Here is a 27,759-nt window from a genome sequence, read left to right as displayed (position 1 = left end):
CTTGAACTTACAACCCTGAGATTGAGTCACATGTTCTACCAACTGAGCCAGCCAGGCACCCTTATCACCATTACCAGTATCTTGAATTATCTGGTTACCCCAGCTGGCAGCAGAATGGCATCATGACTGAGTACAGACTGAGGATTGCAATCTGCCCACATTCAGTTCTTGGCATTGCCATTTTAATAGCTGTTAAGTTCTATCTGATAACTGCTACAGACTGAAGGAACTGATATATGTAAAGTGCTTTACAAAGTACTGGGACATACTAATTTCAATAAATTACCTGTAACAATTTCCCTTGAATTTGTCACCCTCAGGGTAAGTATGGAGACTAGACTAATATAAACACCATCCAAATGAAGATGACCACTCATGTACCTACTCCCCTCTTAAACTGGTTTCCCAGGAAATGTACTATTAAAAAAAAAAAAAAATAAAAAAATAAAAAAAAAACAGTTAAGAATACATTTTAGCCCAAGGGATACTGTACAAGGGACTAAAAATTATTCTTTAAAAAAACCCTCTATAAGTAACAAGGTTAAAATAAAATCTTTTCTGTAAACTGAGTTGTACCAGCCTTTTACTCTTTTCATTTGCATTTATTTAAACACAGTTCTCAAAACATTTGAGTGAAATTGGACTTCCTTTGGTAAGCAAAGGACCTGAAAATAATATTTAAAAAATGAACAGGCAGTCTTCAGTTCATCCACAACACAGGTGTAGTGTTCCCTTCTCTTTTCCAGAACTCTGAAGCACTCAGTTTTTTCCATAGTCTAAAAGCTAGAAGAACAAGAGTACATTTGTGGTGGAATGTATTGTCACTTGCTGATAACTAGTTGAAATACCATTATCCCCTTGTAACAGCTTTAAGAAATAGCCTTTTAAAGGCATACATTATGTACCTTTTTTCTTATTCCCTGCTTTATATAATACAGATTACATAAAGGCTGACAAATCCACATTTATATAAGCATTAAGCATTTGCTGTATTGAAAGTTCCTTAGTTCTAATACTAGCAGTACAGGGTTACAGAGCATAATTTTTAACACTTAGTTGCAGGTATATTAAGTATAGTATGTTTCATGGATTGGAGGAAAATGGGTATTTTTGTCTTGAAATTTGCTACTGACAACCTAATCTGAACAGTTCTGCTAAGCATTAATGTTAGAAAGAAAAGTAAAAACCAAACTTTATTGTTGCTTTTTACCATATGGTAGCATTTTACACACAGGCTTCGATCTTCAGAATACCCTGGATTCAGTAGAAAAACCTTTTAAATGAAGTTTTGTACAATAGAAACTTCTCAGCAGTCAAAATTTAGACTGTAAAAAAATACATGCAAAACATACTTTTCTGAAAACACTTAACTTTGAACAAAGCACCGAACTACACAAATGCAGAATGAAAACAGCATTTCAACTCCACCAAAAGTAGTCATCATAAAAGGTGTAAAAGTCACCTAACTTCACTAGGCACTGTTCACTTTTTAAACAGGAGACAATAAAAATATTGTCCACAAACAATATCCCAACTCTAGGGTAAATTTCAGAAAGTCTTCAACTTCATGCTTTAATAGCGACCTAGGAAGAAATAATAGTGTTTCAGTAATGAAGTACATTTATCAAACATATTTTAATGTTGAGACTTTTAGACTATTCTACCATTAGAAAATTCTATGCACCAGATTCTCTACAGGGAAACTAGAGAAAGACCCCTTTCATACAAGGGTTACATTAGAAATCAAAGAACAAATGTTAAACAATAGAAATAGCTGGGAAGTCTAACTCAAGAGCTAAGGTTTTAAAGTCACTCAAATTTTCCTCGCTATACAAAATTTGCAAGCACTCCTAGAAAAAAAAGCTACAAATGGTGACCAGAATATATGTTTATATTTCAATTAGTAACAAGAATGAGAGATTCCAAGGATTGTTTGCATATACTTTCTTGAACCCTCACACAACTGAGGGGCAGGAGAGACTATAAATACAGATAAAACTACTTGAATTAACCCATTATCTGCTGCGGTTTGATAAACAAAAAATCAAGTTAAAAACTTACGAGGTGAGTATGATCGAGACCTAGATCGTGATCTGTATCCTCCACGACTATAGTAAGGAGAAGGTGACCGCCTTCTGTAAACAAATGTCAAGACCGTCTAAGACTCACTCCACAAAGTTAGACTAGATGACATATACAACTTTCAACAGTCATGGTATTTCAAAGTCCGTTTTAGTCCTGATAATAAAACCACTATTCCTAACCACACCATCATGAACCAACACCCAAATAAATTTTACTAGTACTTCAAAGTGGTTTTGTTTTGTCAAAGACAGAGTGACTTGAATATTCACTTGCTTATCCTGAGATGGTCATTAAAAGCTAACAAAACCTCAACAGTACAAGAAGATACAGTAATAAAGAGAGATGAAAGATACTATGGACCCTTATAAGTGACCTTAATTTAAGCTCTCGATAAGGTACAAAAAGGTACCACTGAGTTCATTACCTAGTGTAAGCCTAATTCACATCTGTAAACACACACGAGTCATATACAGTCACTGGTTTCAGTTACAGTATTTTTGTATTTCATACAATCTAATTTGTGTGACGCAACTTATAATCAACCATCAAAATACTTGTAACTAAATCTTTTATGTGAGCCATCTTACTGTTGTGTAGATTTAAAATCCTCTCCTGCCATACCTGTAAATCTGATCCCTGTCTTGAGCAGCTCTCCATCCTCCTCCTCCTCCACCTCCTCCTCTGTGAAGGCAGAAAAGTAACACATACTCATTTTTTAAGTTTTAAAAACAATGTATTACTAATGTAGTAAAGTTAGAACTCCCACAGAGAAGTGAAAGGTAGTTTTCTGGAAGTAATTAAGGGGCTACATTTGCCACCCTTTTAACAAACTGACATAGAGCTCTCTCTGGTGGCTAAACTGAGTATCGGAACAAACAACATTTCTAAAGTAAATGCTCATCTGAATAAAAATCAAACCTAAGACCTTAATCTTCCCATCCTCTGCAATCAATCTCTTAAAGTCCCATATAATTGGGCGCCTAGGTGGCCGAGTCAGTTAAGCGTTGGACTTTGGCTCAGGTGATGACTTCATTTTGTGGGTTCAAGCCCCGTGTCTGGCACTGCACTGACAATGTGGAGCATGCTTGAGACTCTCTCTGCCCCTCCTTGCCTTGCGCTCTCTCTCTCAAAATAAACTAAAAATATGTTCTTTCCAAAAGAGATTTTGCCAGGGATAAAATGCCGGACAATTGCACGCTTTAGGACTCACTTCCACATTCAACTTCTTTAAATATTCCAAACAGCATACAAAAAAAAGAAAAAAAAAAAAAGACATTTACATCTCAATACCACACCCCAAAATAAGGTTAAGGAATCATGGTTAACTGTTGTGGTCAATACTTATTGCACAATTTCTATTTTCACAAGCAATACAGGGTCTAAATTACCTGGTGCTGCTAAACCGAAGAATTTTACTTCATTTTTATCCTCAAAAGTATTCTCAGTATGATAGGTATTTCCCTAACCCCCTAAAAAAAGTCACCAATATTTAATAATAAACTCCAGGGGGGTTCCTGTGTGGCTCAGTCAGTTATGCATCTGATTCCCTGATCTTAGCTCAGGTTGGGATCTCACTGTTCCTGGGATCAAGCCCCCCACTGGACTCTGGGCTGACAGTGCAGAGCCTGCTTGGGATTTTCTTTCTGCCTCTCCTCGTGCTCACTCACTCTCAAACTTAAAAACAAAACCCACCACCACCTATCTAAGGGGTGCCTGGGTGGCTCAGTCAGTTAAGCATCTTGGTTTCCACTAAGGTCATCATGATCTCACAGTTTTTGAGTTTGAGCTCTGCGTCAGGCTCCACACTATCAGAGAATCCCTCCTCTACCTCTCCCCAGTTTGTGCAGGCTCTCAAAATAAATAAAACTTACACACATACATACACCAACCATTGTTACACTATTGTCCTTCAGTAGTTACTTCTTTGGATTCTTCTAAGACTTAGTTTTCCCTGTCTCCCTAGTGCATCACACATTATAGACACCAAAAAAAAAACCAAACAAAAAACAAAAAAAAAAACAAAAACAAAAACCCAAAGAAAAAAACCACTTTCTAAAGGAGTAACTTTAAAAATGTAGCATATGGGGGCGCCTCGGTGGCTGTCGGTTAAAGCGTCCGACTTCGGCTCAGGTCATGATGGTTCGTTGAGTTCGAGCCCCGCATCGGGCTCTGTGCTGACAGCTCAGAGCCTGGAGCCTGCTTCGGATTCTGTGTTTCCCTCTCTCTCTGCCCCTCCCCTGTTCATGCTCTGTCTCTGTCTCAAAAATAAATAAAACATTAAAAAAAGTTTAAAAAAAAAAATGTAGCATATGGAACTTGTCTTAAAAACAAAACAAGTACACAAAAGTGGAAAATCTAAACTATGGTCTAAAATTTTGATTCTATTGTCATGTTCAAACCAGGGATTTGGTTGGTTTACAACTTGACGTTTAAAAAGAAATATACATGTTAAGTTAAATTAACAAGACACATAACCTTAAAATCTAGTTTAAACTCTAGTCCTAGATTTCTTAGTATAAAAAGTGATTTTATCAAAGACTAAAATTTACATATAGCACTGCCTTAAATTATGTTGCAACTGATTCAGGAGAGGAGAGAATACATATTTCCTTCAAAATTTTAACAACTTAAACCTCGTATTGTGGTAAACTTACCTGTATGATCTGCTATAGTAGTCTCGGTCATCATAGCCTCGATCGTATCCTCGGTCATAGTAATCCCGACGGCGTGAACTTCCACTATGAATAAATGATATAGCTTCATAAAATACCATGTGGTCTTATCTTCGTACAGATGACTTTTATTGTTTAAACTGTTCAGACAATAGCAGCAGCATGGCTTATTTGGGTCTTGTGAGCCACACAGCTGAGCTCTAAGGACATTAACTGGGCAAATGCTTCGAGTTACAACCTCTTTACTCTCGTCTATTGGGCAAAAATGAAGGTATCTACTCATTCCCTAATTATTAATTCACAGACAGGCCTTTTCTAACAGAGAAGTTAACTAGGCAAGTAGCATTATTCCTGTTTAAATTTTCACAGATATTGGATAAACACTGTCCTTTCTCTGCCCTTACAATATACATAAATGTATTTTAAAAATCTTTTGATTAAGGAATACACATTCTGCTAACTTGCTTCCAACTAAAAGTCATTTGCTAATAAAACCCATATATTTCCCTAGAGGAAGGGAAAGTAAAATCATTATTTGGAGAATGTGATTTGAGGGGGAAATTTAAAATAAATAAAGCGGAGGGGGGAGACCAACACAGATTTTTGTCAATTTAAACACCGAGGAGGACAAGACAGAAGCAGCCTATCATAGTCCAATGCATAAACTGAAGTCCCCTGTTTTCCACTGTTTAACAAAGCTAAAAAATGCACTTGAGTAGGATTTGTTCCATACCTGACTTTACATAGAATACTTAAGATTTCCTTATGGGAAAAATGGTCTAATCAAGAACATTAATTACCAAGCAAAGCCAGATATATGGCATTTCTGTATGATATGGTGGGATGTCCTCTCTCAGTCTGCAGCACAAACACAATGTTTCCACTGAATATGTTCTATTGAATACACTTTTAGCTAGTTAAAACAAAACACACAAGATGGGGTGCCTGGGTGACTCAGTTAGGCGTATGCTGATTTTGGCTCAGGTCATGATTTCACCATTTGTGGGGCAGGCTCTGTGCTGACAGCATGGATGCTGTTTGGGATTCTCTCTCCCCCCACTCTCTCAAGATATAAACTTAAAAACACAGGGAAAATGATTTATACTGTGTCAGGACTGGATGAAATGCCAAAGATTCCCCCCAGTACATGTAGTTTTTAGAGGAAACGAACTCAGCTATCAAACTTACTAGGTAGGTCTTCCCATGTAAATTCCTGGTGTTGGGGTATGTGGTCTTTTTGTTATAGAGAAATCAACTCTGATCCTACGTCCATCAAGCTCCATTCCATTGGCACGCTCCTTTGCCTTCGAAAGATATATTGAAAGTTATTATATACACCCTGGACAAAGCCACAAACTGTCCAATAACAGTAAGATATACTTTTATGAATACTCAGAAATAAGATTTATAAAGAACTATAAATATACCGTATTTACAATGTAAAAGCAAAAATTATCCTTATTCAAGTTCATTGGTAGTTGGAAGTTAACAACAGGACTTATTTTACAAGGATACAGGTAAATTTTTACTTACTTCCTTGGCATCATCTACATTTTCAAAATACACAAAGGCAAATCCTCTTGACCGTCTAGACTGCTGGTCATATACAATAGACACGTCTGCAATGGGGCCATATTTCGAGAACACTTCTCTTAGATCTCTTTCTGTAGTGTACAAGCTCAATCCAAACACTCCAAGACAACAGTTGGGATCAGGATTTGCCTAGAAATGGAAAGATGAATTTTAAACTTTAAAACTTATCATAAACCAAAGCTAAGAAATGTCACCAACAGTGAAAGTAGGGAATAAGTAATTGAAATTAATAACTAGTATATTATAGCAATAGCCACAAGCATTAAGAATGGGCAGAAAAAGACTCCAAAAACAACTTCAACCTCAGAATTAAACAAGGGGGGCGGGAACAGTGACTTCTACTTGTGTATACCAAACTGGCAGTTTTGTGAGGGAATATTAAAGGGCAAGTAGCCCAAGGGAGTCACCTAAGATTTATTCTACACATAAGAATAATTAAAATAGCATTATCTCTATAAGCCAGAGGAAAAAAAAGTCAGGGAAGATAAGCCTTAGCACCCGAAATAAACTCACCTAAAATTAAATGGAATAACCAAGAGAGTGTTTTGATGAGGTGAGTTACACCATCCCAATATTTTGCTTACCTGTGACTGACAGCCTTAACATAGAAAACACCTTTTAAAAAGACATTACTCAGAACACAAGGAGACCTCTAAGGAACTCATGTGTTCACTGCTAAAAGTCCAGTGTCAAATATAATCAGTTCTGATTTCAAAACAGAAGAGACAAAGTCCACTGCTTTAACAACAATTTTGTCATCTTACCCGATTCCCAACATGACGCCTGCGAGTAGACATGGGAGAATGACTGTGGCTATGCCGTCTTCGATAATCTCGACTATAAGACCTGCTACGGGATCGTCTATGGGAGCGGGACCGAGATCTTGATCTTGTGTAATGCCTTCGTGAACTTCTTCTGGATCTAGACCTGTTAAGACAAAGGTTTCAAGAGTATAACTAATTAGCTGACAATAAGATACAGTTTCCAATTCTTCTAATAATCTATTCTAGGGTTAAAGTCCAAAAGGCGAAACATAATCCAGACATGGGATCAAGACTTTTCTGCTGTATCTACAGTCATCTCCACTCTACTAGGAAGAGCTCCAAAACCACTACTTGCTCTCTTCCATTTCTTAAAATAATTAAGATAAAGGAGATCAAAATTACATACTCAAGATCAATTAACATACTCAAAAAAACCCTTGATAATCATAAAACATGCAGCACTTCACACTAGCTTAATTTGTGCCCACCTCCCCCCTCAGAATACCACCCTGTTTTTTTTCAGCTTCTCCCACTTATGCCCACCATTCACTTAAGATAAAATCACCATCACCGTAAGTTTTCTCCAGCAGTGTTTTAAAACCAATCAATTGCTCCTAACTGGAGTGATCATATGAACTGTCATCTAAACCAGACAGGACACATTGTAAGAGAGAAAAGAGGTGCAGTTAATTATGCCTGACAATAGGCATAAACTGGGGCTGTCCTGGGCAAACAAGGATGTATAGCCTACTCTTGACCAACATTAAAAAAAAAAAAAAGTGCGCTGTGTTAAGGTATTATTTTTTTTATACACATGTATATAATATTAGACTACACCTACTTATCAAGAATTAGTTATGAAAGCCAATGTCCTGCAGTCTGTCATACTTAAACTCCTAGTGAATCCTCACAATTCTCAAGAACTAGTATTACTAACTTGCCTTTTAAAGATAAGGAAGCTAAGGTGGAAAAAGGTTAAGTAATCTGCCCAAGCCAGAAAAAATAGAGGTAAGATTTGAACCCTAACGCCAAAAGCCCAGGTTCTTAACCACTTAGTCTTCTATCCCAGAACTTATGATTAAGTTCATTACTAGTACCAATATTAAATAAGCCAACAAATGATCCAACCCTCTCTATCTTCCTAATTTACAAAGCACACACCAATTTCAAAGCTAAGAGTAACAGAAGAAAATCCCAAGACAGTCTTTCTTACCTAGATTCAGATCTGGACCTGGACTTTGATCTGGAACGCCTGGAATCTTCCTTGGAGCGAGACCTTGCAGGGGTATGCCTTGCAGATTTCCCAGATCCATGAGCACTTCCACTTCTGGAAGCAGAACGGGATTCCTACACGTAGATGTCAAAAGTTTAATTTGTATACTTTCTGGGCAACTTTAAAAACAAATAAGCTGCTGTGAGATAAATGGTGAGGGAAAGCAATCCCCTTCCAAGATAAGAAAACATAGGTAAGGGCAGGAACTGAATATACCTCATATATTTACATTGCTCCAACTGACATAAGCCAATTTATTTGAACTTCCACCTTTCCTGGAGCAGGGATAAGAATTAACTGACCCCACTCTCCTCAGAAAGGGGTGCCAAAGCCAAGCAGTTAAGGGAACTGTCCAAGGATTGTGTTTTGGGATTGTTACTCCATAAAGACTAGGGTAAGAAAGAATCTTATTAACTATGACACCTATATCTTATACCTATTTTCAATCAAGTTGCCATCAATAAAACAAAACCCTATGAAAATCATATAACTTACTTTAAAATGCTTTTGATTTTTTTCAGAAGACCTCACTTCTCAAGTTATATTTATTGAGTGGGAAAAGAGGCAAGGACGATCAGTTTCAAGTCCTAGCAAAAGGTAGAAACCTAGTAGAAAGGACCAGCTTGAAGGATACTAGACCCTAATTCCACCTAACCATGGTAGGATGCCCTTAAGAAGCTCAAATAAAGCAACCAGATGGAGCCACAGCAGGAAAGGCAGTGAACTGTGCAGAAGGAAGAGTAGACAGTGCCAGAGATCTAGAGCCTCCTCAGCTAAATGGAGATGAACCATGGCAAACTGATGGGGATTAGGGAGTAAGTAGCTAGGAAAGTTAACAGATTAAATCAGGGGCTCCTATCTAGGCTAAGGAAGGGAGAGTTCAGAATTGTATGTGAAAAAACCAAAGTCTAAGTAAGTATATATACTGTATAGCCATAGTGTTCCCAATCAAAACTAGACCAGCTGATAGTTAAGTGACACAGTAAGGAAGATCTCTAAAGAAACCAGCAAAGAGAATGGATAAAAAGGGTTGACTAGCTCATCAATGAGCAAAAGCACAGCCAACTTATCAGTATAAAAAGCATACATTTAAAGTAACTGAACCAAGGAGATGTTCTACCAACGCACCAAAACAGACCAAAAAACCCAGTGGATTCAGAGGAGGGAGAACAAAGCCACTCAGTCTGATAGCTAACTAAGGTAGCAGCAGCTAGCAAGACAACCCTCATTTTAGGTTATCCAATTTAATGCAAATTAAAAGGCATAAAGTCTGGTGAGTCTTTCCACCCAAGACAGAGCAGAAATGGCCAGATTCAAGAGGACCCAACATTATTATAGGGGTAATAATCTATGTCGAAGCTACTGGATAAAAATGATCACAGGAGACCTCCCTGTGTGGTAGACTTTCAGAATATTCTGGCCATTCTTGAAAGGATAGAATAGGATTATTTTAAGTTACAGTTCATCAAACCTTTTTGGAATATGTTCTGTGGTCTACAGCATAATGGGAAAAATTTATATGCAATACAGAAGAAACGGAGTTTGAAGTTTAGAACAGGAAAGAGTAACTCTGCCAGTAAAAGGAGTTCTGGTCGTTAGGCCTGAAACAACTCTAGAAACTTCCCCAGTAAGATTTTAGTCATTATAAAACATGGAAGGGACATGGAATGTGACAGCCTCCTCTCCTTCCCCTGGAGTGACTATAAAGAGATTCAAGGAAAAAGAGGATACTGTTATTAATGAGAACAGCTGCCTTTAACAAGGAATGGTTAAAGGGTGCACTGCATCTTAGGGGACCCCAATTAATCTCTTGGGGTTCTCCGGCAGAGACATTTAATACTCTGCACAGAGACATTTAAAAGCACACTCCACCTCCCTCCTCTTCTTGGACAAAGTTCTCAAAAACAGTGGTGTGATTTCTGACATCTTTACCACAGGCAAAAACTAACCTAGAAGCAAAGAGATAAATTGAGACCCCCTAAATTAACTGTCTTTGTTTATCTCAATGCTAGAAAAATTACTTCATGGAATGATTATATAGCTTTTAGTGGAAACCAAAAGAAACAATTTACCCTGGAAAGGAGAGCAGAGTGCTCAAATAACTCACAGTAACAGTTAAAAGATTATCAATCAAGTAGTTAAATCCATCAGCCTAGGAATCAAAATACAAAGGAAAAAAGGGTAGAAAGTCAAGATCTCTTAAGAGACAGCACTTTTAGCCTAGGTCATAAGCCTTATGAAGCTTCTCATGAATTTCTAGTAATCTCTAGGGTCAAAGATACAGTATTTACGAAATTATGAGCTTTTTCTCTCAACCTCTAAAATTAACTATCTGCAGACATATTTTGTAAGCAATCGTTTCTTAGACCAGGAATAGGGGAAACACCAGCCAGAATACAAAAATTTCCCCTTCTACACATTTGGTTAGGCTAACACCTAAATAATGCCTCCTCCTCCCTTTCTGGTCAGGAATATTTCTTAAAGAATTTAAACCCCTTTATGGTTATGTTAGCCATTAGCTATTTTGGAAATACACATTCAAGGAAATTTAGCTCGAGAAAAAAAAAAAAGAGACCTAAAATTATTAGCCAAATCTAAAAACAAAGTTAACTTTAAACCTTAATCCACAGGCAAATCTGCAAACCCAGCTGGGAAAACCTCCACACAAGGAAAACTTGAAGTCCACTCTTAGGGCTAAAAAGTTTTAAGCGTCAGCACATTAAAACCGTACCAAAAACACTTCTCTGGACATCAATACCTCAAGAAAAAGGATCATGAACTTACAATTAGCATAAATAACAAAGCCAAAAAATTCCCTGAATTTCTGCTCAGGGAATCATTTCTATAGACTGGATCTTAAGTGATATTCTAATATACAACTTAAAGGGAACATGTCACAAAAACTAACTCAGCCTTTCAACAAAATACCTTTTTCTGCATCTTCCTATTCTGAGCATGACAGTATCTTAGAAAAACCTTTTGAAAGAGATGAAGGAAACCAAAAGATCTGGAACCATCAAATCATTAGGTTTCTCCTGTATTAGAAACTGGATGCAGTAAATTAGATTTTGAACAGTGGCTCTTAGAGGTATACAGTAAACCTACACAGCATTTAAAAATACAAGTCCCTAAACTAGAGCTTATTCTAATAACTCTGGAGTTCATCTTCTACATTTGTTAAAAGCACCATACATGTTTATAATGCCAAGTCTCATTGATTTACTCAATTTCAGAAATTTTAGGCTTCCTACCTACTGATTTTTCTTGGTGAAAGTATCTTCGTGGAACCTTGTTTCTCTAGTTTTCTCTGCTCCACCTGCCCCAGGACGAGAGGCCTGTCTCCCTCTTACTTCCCCAATAGGCAGAGCAGGGCTGAGAGGAGGCACTGTCAGACTCAAAGATGCCTTGGTCAAGGGGGGGGAGGGGTGGGGTGGGAAGAGAAGAAAACCCTGAATGGATGCAATGGTCTATGGGCATCAACGTTTATTTTTGCCATACATCTATCCAAGCTTAGGCCATATAATCAAATTCCAAAGTACTTTCTTTCCATTTAGAGGATTAATAGGTTTTTCCTCTTTTAGACCCCAAGGGCCTTTCAGGAATTCATGGACTTGAACACAAAGTATCAATTCACCTCTTTTTTACCTCAGCTCTCTGCCTAATCTGTAAGTAATTCAGAGTGCAAAATTAACATTATTAGTTTATACGTGGCAAAATTTACAAACTAGTAATTGGGGCAAAGCAAATGCTGGAAACTACTATGAATTGAGAATAATTTTCTTCTCCTTGCAAGGCAGAAATAATTATAAAAAGCACAAATTTCTTATTGACAACTGGCCCTAAAATGCTAGAAGATAGATCCTTTCAGATATGTAATTTAAACCACTTTTTCCAAGAGCTAGAAGACCTGATAACTGTTTTTTTAGGTTGTCTTCATTTCAGGAAGAAGTGATACCCTTGGCTTTCCCAACAGAGAACAACTACTGGTTAGCTATCACTGGGTATTATTTTGACAGTTCACTTGTCCTATCCAACAGAAAGTAACATTTCACTAACCATCGTATTCTTTTATTCAACTAAAACAAAACACGCGGAAGGGGAAAGGACAGACCTTTAGGGTTTATTTTTCACAGTAAGTGGTCGGAGTGAGGAACCAAAACTAAGTTACTTTATAATCTATACCTCTCACGTCATTGTAACAGTTAAATTTTAACAGCAGCAAATGAGAAAAAGGGAATAGAGCAGTTTTCTGAACTACCGCTATTGCCACTTTGAGTTAGAGATCCTGTTCACTTATGTGACCCACCTCATTGTAAGGGAAGCTAATATATTTTTAGCAGTAATCCTAGTCATTCAACTGGAACAGGCATTAAACAGAAGAAAAGAATCATCCTTGTGAATTTAGAACCTGCATCTTAAAGTTAGGGCCTAATTGGTCATAGGTTTCCCCTATGCCATCTAGAAAGAATTTTCATAAATGCCAAAAGGAACTATCCTCTTCACTGGTTTGCTTCTATAACCATCCTGGTGACATTCTTTGGGAAAACTACGACAAACTTAGAAAACATTCTACTATATATTGCTTAGTACTAAAAGATAGGGGTCAATGAATTTTAAGAGTCCATGGAGGTGGCACAGACCACCAATCCCAACTCTGGAGGTACTCACTCATGGCCCAGGACCAGCAGCATTATACAAAAAAATCTAGAGAGACAACATGAAGCCAACTGTTACCCATGCTGGAGAGCTCATTCCTGCCTCATATTTGACTACAAAGGGTTATTTTTTAAAATTGCATTTCAATCATTTGACTAAGAAGTTAAAATTAGAATTACCTAATTTAAACGTTTCCCCTGGAAGGCACTTCTTTGCCCTGTATATATTTTCTTCTATTAAACAAATAATGCATGCATGTTTAGCAAAATATACAGGGACACATAAACAGACTAGTAATTACTTAGCGTAGTGCTTTCTGATTCCAGATTACTTCTTATCTTAACTTCATTTTTATTTCTTTTCTTCATTCTTCCGTTTCAAATTCTGACTTCTTTCATCTTCCCCACTTCACACAAATTGCTCAATATTCTACAAGTGGGACTTCTGGTCTGATAATTAGCATGCATTCTTTCTTTTATTTTTTCAAATTTCAGCTTCACTTATTCCTGAGCTTCAAATACTCATTTATAAAACTTGTCAAATGACGACTTCCGCATTTTCCTTCTTCAACATTAACCTTAATAGAAAAAGAACAGGATGAAGAATATTTTAAAACTCCAGGATAAAATCCAGTGCCAAAACTGAAACTAGAAAAAAAAAATCCCTCTTTTTGGATTAAAAAAAAAACAAAAACAAAAAAAACCCTAGAATATGCAGCTCAAAAAACTGAAACTAGCTTCCTGTTGGTTCTAAAATATACTAGGTAACCAACCTCATTCTCATTGTCTACTTCAAATAGATTTATCATGCTTAAGTTGAATGCGAAGTGCGCAACTGAACATTTGCTGTTCATCTAACATTTAAGAACTTTAATTACATTTCACACTTCTTATTGTATTCATCAAGAAAATGTTAAGTGTCAAAAGCACAACTCTAGTCAAAAAGTGACACATTAATACAAAAGTGCAAGAAAGGAAAGCACGGACAATTCATTTGTACAATGATGACAAAGCTCAGGGCTGGACAGGTTTACAAATTGTGACTTGTCTAGATAATAGATAAGGTAAAGATATGTAACGTCACACATTTTTGTACTGCATATTTAAAGAGCTCCGTAGAAGACAATGTCAGGGAATCAGAAAATTTGGACTAAAGTGCTCAAAACCCACCCCTAGAATGCTGCTCTAGTGAAATTTTAAATATGAATGGTCCGACTACTAAATTTAGCACTAGAACCATAAAAAGACAAAATCAGATCAACCAACTACTATATCCAAGTAGTTACGACAGAAAGCAAACGAACTTGAATCTAACAGTGAGGTTTTCAAAGAATTTTTTGTAAATTCCCCCTCAATGAACAAACGTATTAAAATCTTATGCAGTCCAAAGGAGAAATCCTACTTTTTAAGGTGGCAATGTTGGGAAAAAATTATAGCTCACCTCCCAAAATTATTAAAAAACAAAACAAAACCCAAAAACCAAAAAACTCAATCATCCCTTAACAGATCAATAAAATGTAATAGTGTCTGTTCAACACCCTAAACAAAATAAATACTGCCTCACAAAACATTCTAGTTCTCCCTGTTATCCTGTACCTCACCTGTACCTCATTTGTCAACAATTTACTAGTTTATTTTCTTTGGGGGTGATTGGGGCTAAAGCTTCCTTTAAAAAAAAAAAAAAAAAGAGAGAGAGAGAGAGAGAGAAAAAGTCTTTATAACTTATGTGGGCATGAAGACAACCATGGCTATAGTGGCAAGTGTTGTGATGCCTTTCCTGAGAAAGTAAGCATAATTTTCAGTCTCGTTTTTTTGTCGTTGAAAGTCAATTATTGTTTAACCCAGGAAAAATTTTAAATAGCTTTTTAAGGGAATCACAGTAATTGATTTCCTTTTAATATCCATCACTAAAATGTAATGGGATATGTTTGCTGGCAGCACAAAGGTAATCGTGGAATCAGAATGCCCAAGCAGGTTTCCTCTTGGGGCCTCCTAAAGATAACATACAGAAACAGGGCTTTAGATGCACGAAATACTGGAATGGAGGCCAAAGCTCTATGTATTGGAACTTTTCAATATGGATGCCTTCCTGCTTTTATATTTTATTACCTCTTCCAAACCATCTTCCTCCTTTTATATTCAAAGACCAAAAAACATGTTGCTAGATAATGTAAATATTAGGTTTATTTTAACTCAACTACTGAGCTCAAGTGGCCACTTTAATAAAACCAGACGACCAACTACTGGGCTTAATGTTATTGCCCATTTGGTGAAGAAATAAGCAGAAACTTCCATCATCAACATAATTTTTTGTTAGAACGACTCTAGGGACTACAACTGAATTCAAATAACATTAAAAACATGTACAAATTCAGTAGGTTGCTAACAAGGTAATATTTAAAAAATTGGGATGAGACAAAGAAAAATTGGTTGATCCTGCTATATAAAGGTTAATGCTCATACTAATGGACTGTTTTTATTTTTCTGTAAACTCTACCAGAAGGTTGGGTGGAGAAAAATACTCCAAAGACAGAGTATTTTCTGGAAGGGGGGGAAAAAAATCTGACTTACCTATATCAGTTTTAAGCCCATCTCTGCATCAATAATATTGACTCTAAGAAGGGGCTCATGCATTCTGCAGTATTGGGCAGTCTATATTAATCAAAGTAGCAATCTGAAAATAACCTCCACACCCAATCCAAAAAGATTTTTGAGAATTTAGAAACTCAAATTTGCTATAGTGAACTTTTTTTGGCTTGCTTAAAAACAAGACTAAATGAAAACAAGATCTAAAATTCGATGTAACCCATAACCCAAAAAACTAAATTGGATAAAACACTTAAAATTCCTAAACACTACTCACTATCCCTTCTAGAAAAAATTAAATACAATTATGTATGAAAACTGAACATAACACAGAATGTGAAGGCTCTAAAAATACTTCTCTTGGGCAAAATGTTAATATTTATCAATTAGGTTTTGGGCTTTGTTGGAGATAAAGGGGAAAGGTGAATGCTATTAATTAACATCTCACCATCTGAATTCCTCTTTAAAAAAACCGTAGTACTTACCTTGTTATCACTTGTAATTTCAGTTTGAAAATGCCACCTTCTAGTTCCAAACAACATTAAAACATTCTTAGTTAAAACCAAGAAAAATATTCTTCAACCTGGTTTTTTCAAGAGACTCATACCTAACCAGACTCACAGTGAAACAATGCAAACTATTTCCTTTCACTTGACATTAATTCAATCCTTTATTAAAGGAATGTGGTGCAATGGCTGCAATTCTTTAGAAAGAAATAGATTCAGATGGTTCAGTTTTTGGAAATCAGAATTCAGAGTTAGGGGCCAAAAACAAAGACTACAGAAAGACAACCCAAGATTAAGCAGAAGAGAAAAACTGCAGAAAGCTGAAAGGCAGTTTGATGGGATGGCATCCGGATACTACTCATCTCCACAAAGAGTAAGACTAGATAATGTACCTACAGTGCAAACATTATTTCTACAATAACTATAGCCAATATTCTACCAAAATATGTTCTTGAACTGCTTGCTATTGTAATCTTGACAGCAAGGCAGAAATTAAAACCACCTGTTCATATAATAGTGTTTCCTTATTTAGTTTCTGGATTCTCTAAGTATAGACTTATTTGTAGAAACTAAAGAAATTACATTCATTAGAAAGGCAGAGCATTAAACCAGTGTCAAGACCAAACACACAAACATCGCATACTCTAAATAGAATACTATGACCATTACCAGGCCTTAAAGATTACCCCCCTCAATATTGCTATGCACCTACAAACTAGCCACCAACAACTCTTTTTATGTTATTTGTCCATATTATGACATAACTGCTAAGACTTTTTGCAAAGGGGCTGACTGGTCAACCCTTTTCCCAAAAATATTTGCCAGCAACTTTTGGAAAGTACTGGAAGAGAAGTGAATTTGGAGATGAAAAGTATTTTATTTTGCACGGGTTTGCCTACATCAAATAAGTTAACTCTAGATAGAAACAGACTTTGAGTTAAATCGATCACATGAAAAAAATCTCACAATAAAGGTAAAAGCCACTCTGCTATAATAGTGTGACATGAACCACAAAAATTCTGCAACTTATCCTAACTATGCATTTAAAAGAAGATAAAAGGACACACTGAACAACAGTTCTGTTCGTATATTCATTCACTCAAGAAGTAAAACCCTATGGGTGACCAGATGGAGGACAATTTATCACACACCTACAGTCTGTTTAGGAAAGAAACTTCTGAAGTCTAAAGGACAGGGGGAAAAAAAAACTTCCAGAATTATGCTGGGGATATGGGAGTGTCTGGATTCTGGATAGCCAAATGAAGGGACAGGCTGGGGATGGGTGGGGTTCCAGCCAAACTAAAGAGATTTGTATTTTAAGTGATTACATTAACAATACAGATTAGGCTTGTTTTAATGATTTACATTAACAGTTTGAAATGTTTGAGGGCCTAGAGCTGAATTAATTTTTCAGGCTTCAGAGAAGCTATTCATACCAAACATGTCCAAGATTATTACCCTGAATGCAACTTTTTCACTGCTTTCAGGCACTGTCAAAAGAAGGTGTTTTTTTTTTTTTTTAATAGCCAGTCAGACCTATTATATACATCATCATTTTTACAGCATTATATCTAATCTGTTCCATTAAGCTTCAGGGTTTTTGCCAGGCACTCTTTAGGAATCCAAACTTTTTTTTTTAGGCCTATTCTAACCTCTTCAGTTTCCAATTCACCAATTGCAAAGCAATCTACACACAAAATAAATGCCAAACAAAACAACATAGAAGTATGCCACAACTTGAAAGTTTAGAAACCTTTCCAGGATCCAAGACTCTTACGTAAGAAATACATCAATTTCTAATATACAGCTTGAAATTATTTTGTAACTTTCCTTCCATAAGATTTTGGTGAATAAATCTACATAAACAAGATTATGGAAGAAAACAGATGTTCAAAAATGTCAAATTATTTGGATGACAACCTCTCTTGAACAGTCTCAAGCCAGGAACCTACTTCCAACAATTGTTTCCTCCCATATGTAAAATATGCCCAAATATTATTTTGGGGCAAGTTTCGTCTTCACAAGCACATGATTACAAGTAACATTAAGGTATGTTCTACTGAAAGCTTTTCTCAGAAACCGGCCATTTTGCATCCTCTCAACAGTGCAAATAGTACCCAATAATTGTTCAGAAAACAAAAGACTTAAAGTCATCATTTGCTTTCCAGTCCAAATACAGTTCAACAGTGTAGTCAACCGGCAGAAATCAGAAATCACAGCTTTAACCATTTGTGCGCTCACTCCAAACTTTCTAACCATAAGAAAGCAAAGGTATAAAAATAATCGTACACGTTTTGGTAATATTGGGATCAAAAGCCTTAGGAAAAAATGAAAAAAAGCTAATATTCCTCTGAACAGGGGGTCAAGCCTGATTATCTCAGACCAAAATCAATCAGATTTAGCTCCCAAGTTAAACAGTAATTTCGACAATGTTCCAGGAGCTATGATAGAGGTTTCTAAAAATGCCTTTCTAATGAAAGGCCCCAAATCTTTTTATAAGAGTTTGCTAAGATACTTGAATAGATTTACCTGACGACTGTTACGGAGATCTTACGATGGCCCTAGAAGAAAAGGAAAACCTACCGAACTGTAAAAGCACCCCCACGTATTCCTACCAAGTAAAAAATCAACTTCCTTCTTCAATAAAGTTCTCCACAACCTCGAATGTTAAGATTCTGGCAAGTTTTCTATTTTTGCATCATTGTTAGTACCCACAGCCTCGCAACAAGCTTTACATCACGTTTTTTAAGCCCGGAAACGGTCTTACTCCTCCAGTTAACATTCACCCAACTCCACAGGAGAGGTGGAGGCTTTAAAAAAAAAAAAAGAAAAAAAGTGTACCAACAGAGTAGTGGTTCACAGATTTAGAATGCCTCAAAACAAAAGGAAATAACGGCGCCAGAAGTTGCCCGCCAGTTCCTGCTACACAATCCCGTGAAAAATACCTACTCCATGAAAGAAGAAAATCTCAGCGGCCTCGGGATCTAGTCTATTCGGACACCCCGATAATGACTTTTCGTTTGAAAGCATTTTCGGTATCAAAGAGAAACACTCCATTTAGGCCGAACACAAAGCGCGCGCGAAACCACCTCTACCGGGCCCAGAACTTGACTACCTCGGATTAGTTTCCCCCACCGTAAAGAACTTCCTAGATTCCATCACTTCGGGGTCCACAGACGATCCTTTCTTAACCTAAACGCCGGGCGAAAACCCTCTGAGTAGGTTGCCTCTCTTTCTCCCCCCCAACACGGCCCACTGAGGCGCGGGCCCGCCTTGGACGCGCGGCTTCTCCGCCATTTTGTGCCTCTGGCAGCCCGCCCGGCCCGCCAGCCCAAGATGGCGGCAGCGAGGCTTCGCAGGAGAGCAACGGCGAAATGAGATACCGCTCCCCTCCCCCAACACCGAGGGGACGCAGCGGCCATTTTTAAGCTTTCCCCCTCTCGTAACGGAAAAAAAACCGCCGTCTTGGGTAGGGAACTACATAACCCCCCACGGCGGCCTCCTTCACGACTAAAGACACTCTCCGCAAGGGTTTTTTAGACCCAACTCCCCTCCTTCCCAGCCTCAGACTTCGGAGCCTAAATCGCCTCTGTCTCCAGGTCTGAGGCCGACGGGCCTGGAAGAGAAGCAAGCTGGGACCACACAGCCGCCCCCTGCACCATCTCTACGTACCCGCTCGCCGTAATTCTGCTCGCCGCTGTCGCTCATGACTCCTAGCTGCTATCGCCGCTCGACGTGCTTCAATCGAAGCTGCCAACCTCTTGCGCCTTCTATATAGAGGCTCCGCCGCAGCCTCGTAGAACGCACAAGTTCCCGAGCCGCTGAGTACCGAAGCGCTCCGCACCGCCTCCGCACGGGCTCTAAGTCTGCCGGACGTGACGCGGCGCTCCTTAACCCGGCCCCTCCCCCTTTCAGAACGCGCGCTTTCTTGGCTCCGCCCCTCCGCGCTCTGGCTCCTCTTTCTAGCGTGCCGCGTCCGGAACCGGACGTGACGTAAGTCCCGCACCTCGCGCGGCCCTACCCCTATCTTTGGGTCTCAAAGAGGCGGGAAAGTGAGAGCGCTGGATGGTCTGACCAAGAGGTGGTCGCCAAGGGGCGCAGTGACACCAGCCACGCCTGAATGTTCTGGAACCTACCAGGGAAACTGTCGTGGCGGTGGGAGGGAGGAGATGCCCTCCTTTTCGCCCATCCTTGAGTCCTTTCTTCTGCTTTATGAGTTTTTGTCTTTTATTCTGTCTTCCTTTGGTTGGAGAGGGTGGATATCCGTATGCTAGGTTCCTTGCTTTACTTTGCATTTATTTAGCTTCAATTGTAGATGTTTTCTTCCTGAGTAAACTTTCATTTGAGCACTTATTAAATGCTAAAGAACTTTATCAGATCTTGATGTGATGAAATCAGGCACAATCTCTATTCTGCAGAAGTTAGTGGTCTAGTGAGGGAGAACCGTTAAACACGTTTGTAAACTATGATTTTAAGTGCTAGAAGCATGTACTGCTATAATGATGTAACAGGAAGGAAGATTAATTCTGCTACCCTCCAACAGCATGATCTACAGTTGATTTTTTTTTTTTTTTAAAGTTTATTCGTCTTAGGGTGCCTGGGTGGCTCAATGGTTTAAGTGACTCTTGGTTTCAGCTCAGGTCATGAGCTCATGTTTCATGAGTTCCAGCAGGCATTGAGCTCCATGCTGACAGTGCGGAGCCTGCTTGGGATTCTCTCTCTGCCCCTCCCCCACTTGCTCTCTCTGTCTCAAAATGAATAAACTTTAAAAAAAAAACCCTAAGTTTATTTGTTTTGAGAGAGAGGGAGCAGAGGAGGGGCAGAGAGAGAGACAGAGAATCCCAAGCAGGCTCTGTGCTGCTAGTGAAGAGTCAGATGTGGGCCTTGAATTCTCAAACCATGAGACCATGACCTGAGCTGAGACCAAGAGACCTACGATTAACTGACTGAGCCACCCGGTGCTCAGCTAATTCCTATAGTTAATTCTTGAACAACATGGGTTTGAACTGCTCAGGTGCACTCATAACTGGGATTTTGTTTTTAAAATTTTTTAAATATTCTTTTTTGAGAGAGAGAGACAGAGCATGAACAGGGGAGGGGCAGAGAGAGAGAGAGACAGAATCCAGAGCAGGCTCCAGGCTCTGAGCTGTCAGCACAGAGCCCTAAGCAGGGCTGGAACCCATGAACCATGAGATTATCACCTGAGCTATGGTCCAACGCTTAACTGAGCCACCCAAGTGCATATAAATATAAATAAGTATAAGTATAAATATAAACAGTACTGTACTGTCCAGACCTTACCCAGTGCACCTGTCATTTCCCCACCCATTAAAAAAGAAGTATGGTACCTGGATGGTGATGCATTTTGATACCTGTAAGACCTGTGCACAATTCAAATGTTTTTTATTGTATTTACAGAACTGTGCAATCATCACCACAATTTTAGAACAGTTTCATCACCCCTGGAAAGAAAACCTGTACTCACTAATAGTCATTGCACATCTTCCTCTCCACCCTCCTCCTGCATCCCTCCCAGCTCTAAGGAATCTGAAATCTATTTTGTCTCTATACTTTTGTTTATTCTGGACATTTCATATAAATAGAACCATATAATATGAAGTCCTTTGTGACTGGCTTCCTTAGTGTAATGTTTTCAAGGTTCACCCATGTTGTAGCATATCAGTATTTCATTCCTTTTTATTAGTGAATAATATTTTATTATATAGACATAATCATGTTTTTTTATCCATTCATCATTTGATAGACTTTTGCACCCAAAAGTGCACTTTTCCACTTTTTAGCCAATGTGAATAGTAATAGCTGCTGCTATGAATATTCATGTACAAGTTTTGTCCGAACATAATTTTCAATTATTTGGGGAATACACCTAGGGGTGGAATTGCTACATTGTATGGTAACTCTGTGTTTAACTTTTTGAGCTACAACATGGATGAACCTTGAAAACATTACACTAAGTTAAGGAAGCCACTCACAAAAGACTTCATATTATATGGTTCTATTTATATGAAGTGTCCAGAATAAGCAAAAGTATAGAGACAAAGTAGATTTCAGATTCCTTAGAGCTGGGAGGGATGCAGGAGGAGGGTGGAGAGGAAGATGCCATTTAATTCTAGCCACTCTAATGAGTGTGAAATGGTATCTCTTTATGGTTTCGATTCGCATTTCCCTAATAATGATGTTAAGCATCTTTTCATGTGTTTATCAATCATGTGTAGATCTTCTCTGGAGAAATGTCTATTCATATACCTTGCCCGTTTTTTTAGTTGGATTATTAATATTTTTATTATTGAGTTGTAAGAATTGGCAATTTGATTCTTGCTTGGTACAGCATCAGTATTTAAGGCACCTGAGACCCAGGGGTTTGGTGATGACTCAAGGTGACAGTTGTCCTCTTTTTACATAATCTCCAGGGCCACCCTCATCTGCTTTCATAGTTTCAATTGGCGACCTACATGCTGATGGTTTCCGATTTTAAATTTACACCTTTGAACGCCCTCCTCAGTCTTGTGCTTAAATTCTTGTTGCCTGCTTGAATTTTTACCTGGATATTTCAGAAGTTTATAAAAATTACCATGCCCAAAACGAATTATTTTAATAATCTGTTCCTCCTCTGCCATCTAAATGTCCCTGCTAAAACTTTCTTCTCTCTTCCCCTCCTTATTTAGTTAACATAGTTTGTCAATTCTACTTCCTGTATAATTTAAAAAATTTTCTTTTCTTCTCCAGGTCCCTTGCCACCATTTATCAGGGCCTCATCAACTCAGTTAGCTAGAGAATTTGTTTTTTTTTTAATTTTTTTAAATGTTTATTTTTTTTTTTTTAATTTTTTTTTTCAACGTTTATTTATTTTTGGGACAGAGAGAGACAGAGCATGAACAGGGGAGGGGCAGAGAGAGAGGGAGACACAGAATCGGAAACAGGCTCCAGGCTCTGAGCCATCAGCCCAGAGCCCGACGCGGGGCTCGAACTCACAGACCGCGAGATCGTGACCTGGCTGAAGTCGGACGCTTAACCGACTGCGCCACCCAGGCGCCCCATAAATGTTTATTTATTTTTAAGAGAGACAGAGACAGAGCGTGAGTAGGGGAGGGGCAGAGAGAGAGGGAGACACAGAATCTGAAACAGGCTCCAGGCTCTGAGCTGTCAGCACAGAGACTGACGCGGGGCTCAAACTCACAGACCGTGAGATCATGACTTGAGCTGAAGTCGGACGCCCAACCAAATGAGCCACTCAAGAGCCCAGAGAATTTCTAATTATCTTAAAAGTGAGTTAGTGTTTGGGCGTTTTCACAGCTTTAAACACTTTATTTCTAGTTCTAATAAGAGAAAAGAGTTACAAAAAGATTCCAACCATTACCTTGGAGCTGGAGTCATAGTTCACAAATGTGAAATGATATAGGGTGTACCTGAGAAAAAAATTCTAGTACATTTTCCCCCAATAATTATTTCAAATTTAGCAGATAGCCCTTGTGTTTTTGTGCAGTTATTAATTTCTAGTCATTTTATTGGCTAGCCTATACCATTTGTAAACTTCCTGTATCCTCCCTGGGAGGAAGAGGTTAAATTTCTTTCTCCCTTTTTTAACACCTAGATACTTGTCACTGTGATGTGACTTAAAAATTAGGTCAGGAGCAAAATGTTATAAGTGTTCATTGTACAATTCTCTTCACTATGTTTGAACATTTTCATAATAAAATGTTGAGGGAAAAAAAGTAAGTCAGGTCATGGTAACCACATGTTCTGGAACTATCAATGGATTCTCTTAACTTCCAAAAACCTTAATACAAGTTGCAATTCTCTCAAGATCTGTTCCTTATCTGCCACTCTCCCCCTTGTTTGCTATGCTGTAGACACAGTTTCTCACACTCTTTGTATTCTCAATCTTAGGCCTTTGAATGTCCTTCCTGGGACATTCAACAACAGCTCTTTCTCCCAACACTCACCTAAAGCTGGGCTCCTACTCAGATCTCAGACCTTGCCTTGCTTCCTGGTTTAGATTAGATTAGATCTCTTGTTTACATACCCTTATAAGCACCCCTCATATCATTCATAGCAGTTGCAATTAAACAATAATTATATAATTACTTTTGTGATTTTGGCTTTTATATCTCTTCTTCATTAGACTAGATTCCTTGAGGACGAGGCCTATGCCTATATTATCCCCTGCTTTATACCTAGTACCAGCACTTGGCATGTAGTAAGCCTTTAGTAACCCTTGTTGAGTGAATGAAAGACAGCAAAGTGTGAATTTAGAAATGATTGGGAAGGCAACGAGTATCTTTTTAGGTCCCTGAGCATGGGACTGACTTACTGAAAGGGGGGAATATTGTCCTGGCAAAGACATTGAGGTCAGTCAATGGAGGGCTTATGTGCCATTCATGTCTATATCTCCAGCATCTAGTAAAGGGCCAGGCTGTTGAATGAGGGGCCCTGTGGGATATGGTTCCTGTACTGCAAATACAAGGTGGAGAGGACTGGACTCCAGTGACAGAAAGAACAGAGAGGAAACAGTAAGTGAGTAGACTGAGACGGTAGACCTGACTGGTCTTGATGATGGAAATATGTGGATAAAAGACAAAGAGATGGGGAAAATGACCATAAAAACTTTGTCTCGGTAGGGGAAGTACATGCAAGAGGAAATAATGTGCCTGCTTGGGGGTGCCCTCTTAACCGAGGCTTAATCTCATAGCATAGAGAAAAGCAAGAAGCTGCCCCCAAATTTGATTATTGTTTCTCCTTAGAGACTAGACCCTCTTCCTCAACATATTTTTTTGTTGTTGTTGATATTAAACTTCTGTCCTGGAATTCATGCATTCATTCTTTCTTTGATTTATTGTTTTGTTTTTATTCGTTTAGTCATTCAGTAAACTAGAGAAGAAAGCAAGGGGCAGATCCCACAGGACCTTGTATGCCTTTTAAAGGAGTTTAGATTTTATTTAGTAGGGAATAGGGAAGTATTGAAGTGTTAAAAGGTGAGTTATATTGTCATGTTTAGGTTCTAGAAAAATGTTGGCGGTTTGGAGCATGGATTTGAGGAGTGATGTGGCCAAGAAAGACTGGAGTCTAGGGACAGATGAGGAACAAGATCTCTGTTGTCAGCTGTGCAGGGCATACCTAGCAAGGGTCTGTGAAAGCTGAGACCCAGGCAGTGTGCTTTGTACACCCAAAGGAAGGCCCTACTTTTGCAAATTCACACAACATCATCATTTTGGCCAGTGGCAGCCAAGCCAGGAGACCAGTTTCTAGACTCTTCCAATGTTCCAGACGAGGAATAAAAAGAGTGAGCAAGTGAGGAAGCCTGAACCAAAGCGGTGGCAATGGTGTTAGAGAAGAATGAATGGACATGCCTTCCTGTACTAGTTGCCCCAAATTCATCCTTCTTGCCTGCTCCTGTGAAAATAGATATGGGCCCTTTAAATATATATATTCTTTTTGCCAGCTGGCACTGAAGCTTTGTCAGTATAAGGCATTATGCAGGTATTATAGGAGGAAAGGGTTTACTATGTTCTAGAGTGTTCCGCAGGCTCCTGCAGCACATGAAGCTTCCCTGGTGACCAGCTCCTACAGACATTCAGCTCTCTTCAGCCCTGAATTTCTGCAGTGTGTTGGCAGCATCTCCAGATCCTAGCTCCTGCCGTGCATGGCTTTAAGCAGCTCGTAGCAGCCAGCAGCTTCCTTTCAAGCACTCACTCCCACCCCTAAGCAGGTCTTGTAGCAGAGGCCTCTGGCTCCTGCAGCATTTGCAGCTTCTCCAGTGCACTGCCTCCATAGTACATAGCACACAGCAGCACCCAGAGGCTTCCAGAAGCTGGTGGCTTGCCCTGGCACCACGATCAGGTGGTTTTGTGGGTGAGACACTGTCCCCTGAACAGCTTTCCCTGGCATCAGAGAGCCAATTTCTGAAAAATTCTAGAGGGTAAATTCTGTTAAGTTCTGCCAGGATGGCACCTCAGCAATTTCTCTGACATCCAGTGAGCCACAGCTGTGCTCTCTATGAAACAGTCTGGACTTCAGCTCTTAAGGGAGAAGAGGGTCTTTTGAGGGGACTCTGACAGACCTAGGGGTAAGGCTTCTCTTTATATCTGCTGTTCCTATGTTCTTCAGAGATCCCTTTACTTCTTACTGGTTATTTTCTCATTGCCTCTATCCCCAGTTATAGTTAATAATTATTTATATTAAAAGTTTGAGATCAGAGTGAAATGGTGTCAGAAGATGTCATCCTGCTGGCTTTGTAGATGGAGGAAGGGGCCATAAGCCAAGGAATGTGAGTGGCCTCTAGAACTGGAAAAGAATCTTCCTGAACAAATAGAAAGTTCAAATAGGAAGTGGCTGCTGGAGAATTCAGTGCTGGGTAGAATGGCACAGTCAGGCTTGCTGCTTTCCTACCTCAAACCCCATGGTTTCAGGGCTCGGCGTGACTCAGGGGCACAAACTCTGGAAAGTCTGCCCTGGAGTGTGACTCAGGAATTCTTACTGGTCTCACTTGCATGTATCTGAAACTGGGAAGTTTACAAAACCCAAAAGCTTTTATAATCAGAAAAGATATATTCCCTATAAAGAAGAAAAACACAGCATACAATTCCATGGGAAATATTTGAAATTGCCTTATTCTTGTGTCAGGAAGAAGGTCAGATGTAGCCAGATGGATATCATGGCTGTATTGCTGGACAAAGCCTGTCCTTCTAGGAAATGAACGCCTACTAGAGAGTGCCTCTGGTCATTAAAAGTTGTTTGAGAACCACACACAAACAAAAAATTCCCTGTTCATGTTACCATGTGGTTTATATCTCCTCATTAGACCCTGACTGATTCAAAAGTGCTCCCAGGAGTGGTCCCCTAAAATTCTGCTGGGGCGTGGAAGTGAAGGCAAGAGAAAAGCTACACCAACTTCTAGGTTTAGCTTGGGTGACAAGGTGGAAGGACAATGGTGTCATTAGGAAGGAAAATAAGGTCAAGTGGGCAGAATGATGAGTTCAGTTTGAGACATGTAGAAAATGAGGTATTGCTGGGATATCCAAACAAAGATGCCCAGTGAGTGCTGGTTATAGTAACCTGGGACTCAGAGGAGATCTGGGTAGAATATACAGACTTGGAATTACCAGTATAGCGATGGTCACAGAAACCTTACATTGAATAAGCAAGATCCTTAAAGGAGTGATGTGGGGATGTCCTCAGAGAACTAATAGTAGATTAAATGACTCAACGCCTGTCTGTTGCTTAGAAACATGAATGTGCAAGTCAAAACTTGGAGACTTAGTTAAGGCAGATTTTCATGAACCAGTTTAGAACTGAGTGTTTCGTAATTACGAAACACTTACTGTGATGACTATGGCTGTATAATATAAATAACTGTGGTGAAGTAACCAATCACTTTGGAGTGTCCTGAGCACTAAAGAAAAACTCAGCTTAAAAAATAAAATAATTAGAGACCTTCTCCAGCTATCTAGAGAAATCTGGGGAAGAAATAAAGGTAGCAAAAATTAGAATACCAAAATAACAAAATTTAGAACTCAGGCATTTAACATACAAAGAAAATGTTTGTATTAGAATTCTTTTTTTTAATGTGTATTTTTTATTTTTGAGAGAGAGTAAGAGAGCACACGT

General features: G+C 38.7%; 1 protein-coding gene and 1 long non-coding RNA gene across 6 annotated transcripts; one reads left to right on the top strand and one right to left on the bottom strand.

The window, feature by feature from the left end:
• Positions 1-1,161: 1,161 nt before the first annotated feature.
• On the bottom strand, positions 1,162-20,069 carry TRA2B (transformer 2 beta homolog). Of its 5 annotated transcripts, none has more exons than XM_045502673.1 (9): positions 19,807-20,069; positions 8,328-8,461; positions 7,115-7,277; positions 6,291-6,479; positions 5,946-6,061; positions 4,740-4,823; positions 2,707-2,766; positions 2,062-2,135; positions 1,162-1,583 (listed from the first exon to the last, which is right to left on the bottom strand). In XM_045502673.1, the coding sequence occupies exons 1-9, from the start codon at positions 19,840-19,842 to the stop codon at positions 1,573-1,575; spliced, it is 867 nt and encodes a 288-aa protein (XP_045358629.1). In that variant the 5' UTR covers positions 19,843-20,069; the 3' UTR covers positions 1,162-1,572. The 5 variants fall into 5 exon arrangements, with proteins under 5 accessions (XP_045358629.1, XP_045358630.1, XP_045358632.1 ...); XM_045502674.1 differs by having other exon boundaries at positions 2,062-2,132; positions 19,807-20,031; XM_045502676.1 differs by lacking the exon at positions 19,807-20,069 and adding an exon at positions 13,345-13,620.
• On the top strand, positions 16,822-27,759 carry LOC123611141. Its single transcript, XR_006718467.1, has 3 exons — positions 16,822-16,929; positions 26,344-26,349; positions 27,749-27,759. It is a non-coding gene; the product is annotated as an uncharacterized LOC123611141 (long non-coding RNA).

The sequence above is a fragment of the Leopardus geoffroyi genome, chromosome C2 (assembly GCF_018350155.1).
Source record: "Leopardus geoffroyi isolate Oge1 chromosome C2, O.geoffroyi_Oge1_pat1.0, whole genome shotgun sequence".
NCBI lineage: Eukaryota > Metazoa > Chordata > Mammalia > Carnivora > Felidae > Leopardus > Leopardus geoffroyi.
This window is presented reverse-complemented; position numbering and strand designations above follow the sequence as displayed.